Source organism: the organism of the source record quoted next, unplaced genomic scaffold, assembly GCF_019419815.1.
Source record: "Pyrus x bretschneideri cultivar Hongxiangsu unplaced genomic scaffold, Pyrus_bretschneideri_v1 Contig2, whole genome shotgun sequence".
NCBI lineage: Eukaryota > Viridiplantae > Streptophyta > Magnoliopsida > Rosales > Rosaceae > Pyrus > Pyrus x bretschneideri.
In genome coordinates, this window is record NW_025999501.1 from 10,202,437 (window position 1) to 10,209,669 (window position 7,233).

The 7,233-nt window shown below is 38.7% G+C and overlaps 1 protein-coding gene across 1 annotated transcript; it reads left to right on the forward strand.

The window, feature by feature from the left end:
• The first annotated feature begins 618 nt into the window (after positions 1–618).
• On the forward strand, positions 619–5,507 carry LOC103961195. Its single transcript, XM_009373728.3, has 9 exons — positions 619–976; positions 1,557–1,742; positions 1,979–2,071; positions 2,444–2,626; positions 2,705–2,807; positions 2,889–3,074; positions 3,175–4,391; positions 4,548–4,960; positions 5,053–5,507. Exons 1-9 carry the CDS (start codon positions 674–676, stop codon positions 5,111–5,113), a joined length of 2,745 nt encoding a protein of 914 aa, XP_009372003.2. The 5' UTR covers positions 619–673; the 3' UTR covers positions 5,114–5,507.
• The last annotated feature ends 1,726 nt before the right edge of the window (positions 5,508–7,233 follow it).

The following is a 7,233-nucleotide window of genomic DNA, read 5'->3' on the forward strand; positions in this document are numbered from 1 at the left end:
ACTACGTAGCATGAAAGTAGAATCTAACAAACAAAAGAGTAATGCTAAAAAGGCCAGCTTTTAGACCAAATTTTGTAAGTCATATAATGTGGTTGTAGATTACTTAAATGTTGATTAACGTTATTATTTTTTATTTATGACATATCATATAATTTGCATTTCTGATGCTTGACTATGGCCAATGAAAGGGTAAAATTCCCCAATAGCCTCTCCGGACCCTACAAGATGAATAACCATAACTTACTAGTAGTTGTTATCCTTTTATAAAAAATTAAAAAAAATAAGAAAAAAAAAATTTAAATTTGTCTATTTAACATTCCCCAAAAATAAATAAATAAAAATAAAAACCTCATAAAAAACATAAAATCGACAAACCTGCTCGTACATAGTATCACTTGGAATCCATCTGAGAAATTAAAAAAAAAAAAAAAAAAAATTAATAACCACTTCGTCTCCCCAAAACCTCAAATTGCAAGTCGTTTCGTTCCAATCACACCGTCGTTTTGCCCAACCGTCCGTACCAATCTGCAAAATCTGATCGCCCAAATCAACCTTCGATTTTTGCAATTCGCCGACACCACCGTTGTTGTCGTCGTTATGGTTGTACGGTCAAGCGGCGTGAGGATTTCCGGTTCGGTTTTTTTGTGATTTTTCGGTAAATTTCTGTTATTTCATGGGCGATCTTCGGGATTGGTCGCCTGAACCAAACGGCGCCGTGTTGGAGGAGAGGGAGAGGGCTTCTTCGTCATCGTCGTTGTCGTCATCACCTCCTTCCCAATTTTCATCGAATCAACAGGCGGCGGCGGCTGCTTCTGCTTCTGCGCCGACGGCTGTTAGCGCTGAGTACTGGCTGAGGGCGGAGGAGGCGACGCAGGGGGTCATAGCGCAGGTGCAGCCCACTGACGTGTCTGAGAGGAGGAGGAAGGCGGTCATCGAATACGTTCAGAGGCTCATCAAAAGTTGTCTTGATTGCGAGGTCAGTATTTTTATACGTACCAAATAAATACGTCTTCCGTACATACATACGAATGTGAATGAAAGAAGTTGAATTTGGTGCCGTACGATGTATTGGGCTGCAAAGATTTGTTTGTTTTGTAGAAGAATTTAATGTAGGACAGAAGACCGAAGCACTCGGTAGTTTAACCTCTATGGTGATTAAAGCCGTTAAATTTGATTGTATTGTTCGAAAAGTTGAAAATTTCTTCCTTTAGCTACACAAAACTTGGACCTTGAGTTTAGTTACAAGTAATGTAGTTCATTGGTTCAAATGGTCTACATCGTTTGTATGATTAGCTCGAAAGTTTACTTAAATCCGCAATTATATCTACGTTTTATGTGAATAGGTAATGTAAGTCGGTATAGCTTCGAAGATTTTTACTTCGAGTGAGTTGGGTGCTTGCAAATTCAATTTCTCATTATACCATTTGATTTTTCTCAAACTCAGCAATGGTCTTTTCGATGACAAACTTATGATGTCATGACCCTATTTGATATTTGTCGGGAGGTGGAGGGGGTGTAACCACGCGGGCATATTGATTTTACTTAAATCGTTGCAGGTGTTCCCATTTGGGTCTGTACCTCTAAAGACCTATCTGCCTGATGGAGATATTGATTTGACTGCTTTTGGTGGTATGAATGTGGAGGAGGCGCTGGCCAATGCTGTCTGCGCTGTCCTTGAAAGGGAAGATCAAAATGTGGCTGCTGAGTTTATGGTGAAAGATGTCCAGTTGATTCGGGCAGAGGTTTTTAGCTTTTACCCCTTAACTTATTAGATTGATGATAGGTATAAGTTACAGCTTAGTGTTGATCCTGCCATGCATGTCTAGTCAAGTTTTTGTGTTGAGTTTATGTTGTGTAATTGCCTTTCCTTTAAATTAAATTACTACATGTGAGTCGATGTGATTAGTCATTATTTTGATTCTAGTTAACTCAAGTTTTGATTTTCCTATGTAAAGAATGTTTGGTTTTGTTGTGGCAGGTCAAGCTTGTAAAGTGCCTTGTGCAAAATATTGTGGTTGATATTTCCTTCAATCAGTTAGGAGGGCTATGCACACTATGCTTCCTTGAGCAGGTAGTCATTCATACAGAGCTGAACTGAAAATGAAGTTCGATTTGTTACATATGAATTGAATGTTCCAGATTTCGATTGTATAAATGGATTCTTTTATTGGAAGCTCTGAGTTGTCTAATGAAACTTGTTTTTCAAGTCTTCGGTAGAAAGATTATGTTGATTTATGCCTTATAACCAATAACCTTGAATGCTATTCAATTGCTACTCAGTTGAGCGGTGACTCCAACCTCTTCTATCCTTTTCAAGTCATAGTTTTACTTTTGATCTTATGTTATGCTTTTGGTGATCTGAGTGGTTTGTGATTTTTATGGAATTTATATCCCTTGTTCTTTAGCTTCGCTAATCATATCCATGATGCTTCTTATTGCATAGGTTGATCGCCTCATTAGCAAAGACCATCTTTTTAAACGCAGTATCATACTAATTAAAGCCTGGTGCTATTATGAGAGCCGGATTCTTGGTGCCCATCATGGTTTGATTTCGACATATGCTTTGGAGACTTTGGTTCTGTATATTTTCCACCTCTTCCATTCATCTTTGAATGGTCCTCTAGCAGTGAGTGCTTTAATGCCTTAGCACTAGTATCCTCCATACCTATGGCATAAATTTAACTCGCTGTTCAATGTTCTATAGGTCCTATATAAATTCTTGGACTACTTTAGTAAATTTGATTGGGACAGCTATTGTATCAGCTTGAGTGGTCCTGTTCGTTTATCTTCTCTTCCAGATCTCTTGGGTGAGCAACATCTTTTTGTATTGGTGCCATGCTGTATGGGCAAATGTGTTTAATTGAGAGTCTTTGTGATCCATTTTGTAGTCGAGACCCCGGAAAATGGTGGCGGTGATCTATTGCTGAGTAATGATTTTCTCAAGGGATGTGTGGAAAGCTTCTCAGTTCCTTCAAGAGGATATGAGACAAACCATAGAACATTTCAACCAAAGCATCTTAACATAGTTGATCCGCTTAAAGACAATAACAACCTTGGCCGAAGTGTGAGTAAAGGTGAATTAATGTCCCTATAGTCCTCCCGTTTTGTTATTCTGTTTTTTTTGTCGGATTTTTCTGTTGATTAGTTGATGACAACCTGCATTCCTAAATACAGGTAACTTTTACCGAATAAGAAGTGCTTTCACATATGGTGCTCGTAAACTGGGGCGCATTCTTTCTCAGCCAGAAGTAAACATAGATGATGAGATCCGAAAGTTTTTTGCAAACACATTGGACAGACATGGAGGCGGACAAAGGCCTGATGTCCAAGATCCTGCCCCATGGTCCATATATGAGGGGTATGGTAATGTGCCGTTATCGGTAGGTACAGAGTCACAAGAAGATCAGACACTTTATGAATTGGAGTCTGCCTATTCTAGTGGCATGATTGGGGAATGTGGGTTAAATCATGAGAGATCAGGGAATGGTGAAGTCACAAGTGCTCATATACCTGGTCAAGGTCTGACTAGACCGCATGAAACTGATATGAAACCTGATCAAGATGTTAATGGACCACATGAAAGCAGTACAAGGGTAGCATCCCCAACAATGTTATTGGAAGAGGACAGTTCCCCAAATGGAATTGCTCTTTCCGAAAGGCGTCTTACAGGGGATGCAAAAGACCTTGCTACCTCCAGATTTCAGGGTCTTACAATTTCAAATGATGCTCAATATCCTTTGCCGTCCAGTTGTGAACTGAGTATATCTCCTTTAGGTAAAGTACAGCATGCACCTCATCTCTGGTCCTCTCACTCATCAACTGAGGATGGGGACATTGGCAATGGAAATCAAGATCAGCAATTGCCAGAAAACTTTGGTTCAGCTGATAATTTTGTTGGAAACCAGGATGAGAATCAGTTAGGTTGTAATCAGGAAGCTCCATCTCCTGTTGGATCTAAGCTCCATCCGTCACGGTTGAGTTCTGTTGTGTGTTCCTCCGATTACTTCTATCCTAGTTATTATCCAATGTCAAGTGGTACCGCTGGAAGTCCCAAACCTTATAACTGTTTAACAGATCTGAGTGGGGATTACGGTAGTCATTTAAATAGTCTAAACTATGGGCGTCGGCGTTATGACTGTGAGCTAAATGTGGCAATTCCTCCCATGATGCCACCTCCGGTGCACCCACAGTTTCAGGGCAAGAAGCCATGGGATGCAGTTCGAGAGTCAGTGCAGCTCAGGCAGAATGCATTTTCCCATATGAATGTCAATGGTGTTGTCCCTAGGCCACCATTCTATCCGATGAACCCACCAATGTTGCCAAATGGCATAACCTTTGGCATGGAGGAGTTGCCAAAGCCACGAGGAACCGGAACGTACTTTCCCAATACGGTATACTCATTCTAAGCCTCTGAAATTTCTTGAAGTCATAAAATTTAAGGGCCAGATTTTTGTCAATCTGCTGGTCGTTTGCAGTTTCTCTTTTCAGCTATGTTTCAGTTGCTGGGCCTTTTCATCTGAAGTGCTTTTATGCATAAAATTTTGCAGAATCATTTCAAAGATAGGCCTGTGACGCCAAGGGGAAGAAATCAAGCACCGCTGAGGTCTCATCGTAACAATGGCCATGCCATGATACCATCTTCAGAGAATTATACGTCGGACAGAAGCAGTCGTGATCTGTCACAACTACAAATGTCTCTTCATAAAGGTGGGGGAAAAGCTGGGTCTTCAGATAGCCCCGCTGGTTCCCCTAGAAGGAAAGTACACCCTAATGCGAATGGTTCAATTCATTCCTCTGAGAAAGTTGTAGAATTTGGGGCAATGGGGCATCCCCCACCAGAGGGACCTGCAAATGGCAAACATACAAACGCTGGCTCATCATTCAGTCAGAACTCAAGCAGTGACCATTTATCACCAAGGATGCAGTTGACAAAAGCTGAGTTGGTTACAGATCAGGATAGGTATTACAATTTCATTTGTTTTTAAGAATTCTTAGTCACCGATAGTGAACACAGATAGGACTCCGTTTAACCTTTTGTTTTTGGACATTTAGGATCGCTGCACAGTCATACCGTTTGAAAGATGAAGAAGATTTCCCTCCTTTATCGGCCTGACAGCAGCGTGAGTGATGCTCTATTTATAAGGTTGGTAGAATGAAAGAGTAATTACAGTAATTGCTAACATACCGGATTGAGCCTGTTCTCTGCTTATATGGCTCTGCCGCAAACTTTTTTTGGAAGCGTTACATATGGAGTTAGATATTCTGTTCGTTGGAAGCCATTTGTACATTTCAAGTTATAAGTTTTACACCCTATAAAATCTTGATAGCTGTGCGCTGCACCGAGTAGTTCATGTATAGGTTGGTTTGGTTAATCCTTTTTCCCCAGGTTTTGTTCTCGCCGTTGCCCCCACAGGTGATTGTACGAAACGCTTGTTCGAAATATTGTTGCTGATGCTTGATGTAACTTACATTCAGAATCCTTTTAAGTAAGACAGATTGTCGATTCAGTGGTGCAAAAGGGCCTGTTGGATGGTTAATTGTTTCCTTTTAATGGCGTCCACTTGGTCGACTTTGTGGCATAACTTTGGGGTATTGAAATATCTTGGTCCTTTAGCAATAGCAGAGTCAATTTGATGTGCTGAGATTCGGCCTTTGGAAAGAAAAAATCAAACGAAAATGATTTTGGTTCAAACTTTTATGCATTTATCTATGGCAAATGTCTACAAATAGAGTCCGGTTACAAACTCTTAATAAAAAATATACGGGATAATAAATAGTCGGCGGTCCATGGATAAATCATGGTATGGTTAACTGTTATTGACTTTTTAGTATATGTCCAATTCATATTTTATTTAAAAGTTCGTATTCGGTTTTGTATAAAGGTGGTGCTATCCACACACTCATTGATTTCTCACACTCCTATCTCAATTTTCAGCTGTTGGGTCTAATATATTAGAGAAGATCAATAAACAAAAATTAACAAAAGTGCGTGTGAGATGAAAATAAGTGTGTGAATAGCATTATCTTATATGAGCTTATGGCCATTCACATGCTAGGGGCTAGTAGCTTGAGCCGGCTAAAGGAGCATTATCCCTGCATTTGAAATCATATGTTAAATTCCTTCCTTCCTAGTATTGCTTGTACAAACCAATATTTAGTTTCATTGGCAGCACCAATCGTATAGACAATTATAATGTATACATCGTTTGTCAGTTAAATACTTGTCATGTAGTGAATTAGTTTGACGAGAGAATATATAATGGAAGCTTTCACATAAAATCATGATTGATTTTTGACGAATTTGGAGTTGAGGCAAGTATATATATTTGTAGCCTTCCAGCTATTATGCTTACTGTGCGGGCAATGCAGACGGTCATATTATCGGACTAAAATATTAAGGTGATGCAGGATCAGGAAACATTCAACCATCAACATTGTGTTACATAATTTCTCTTAGTTTTAATTCATTTATTGTTTAAAGCAATGTTTTATCCTTTCTCTCATTTTTTGAGACCTTTTCTTTGCCTGGGCTATTTTTTTGTTTATTTATTAAAATCAAGCGATATTCTTAGTTTAAACTACACCAAGATAAGACGAGAGTGTGAATGCGTGACGCAGTGGACTAAACAAGAAAGTCCTAACTACCATAACAATCCACCACTTGCTTGTCTGGACTTATTTAGGTTCAAAAAGAAAAATTCAAATTTTGAGGTTAGCATAGGTTAGATTTTTTTAATTACGGGAGCAATCGACCACATGCCCTAAATTTAATCTTACTTCTAAATAATTTGAATTTAGAAATTTTACTGTGCTTTTTATTTAAATCTATGAATTTCTTAGTTCTATTTTCTTTTCTTGCCCCAAAAAATGAATAAATCAAGATTGCTGAAGTGGGTACTTGGTATAGAACCCACAACTTGGGAAGTGTAGATTTAGATTAGCCACTGACTATTCCAATTATTGTTCACCAAACGATATAAAACAGCTTCAATTATCAAGTCCGTCGATGACATAAAAATGTATATGCAGTGGTTCTTATAAAGTCTGTATTTTTATTTTTCATAAGACCAACTTCAATGGTTGGGTTAGATGCAAAATTTAAGTTTTAAATTCAACCAAAGTTCCTCTAATTATTGAGCTAAAAAAAAATTTTAGGTTAAAAATTATTTTTGGGCCAAATTTAATCTAGAAAATGAGTCAATGTTACTAGCTGGGACCTAGTTGCTAACGCTT

Bases quoted from the DNA above. Each gene is read 5' to 3' on its own strand.
- LOC103961195 (XM_009373728.3), top strand. From the start codon at position 674: ATGGGCGATCTTCGGGATTGGTCGCCTGAACCAAACGGCGCCGTGTTG. The intron at 1,743-1,978 runs GTTTTTAGCTTT...TTGTTGTGGCAG, and splicing joins TCCAGTTGATTCGGGCAGAG to GTCAAGCTTGTAAAGTGCCT. The intron at 4,961-5,052 runs GTATTACAATTT...TTGGACATTTAG, and splicing joins TTGGTTACAGATCAGGATAG to GATCGCTGCACAGTCATACC.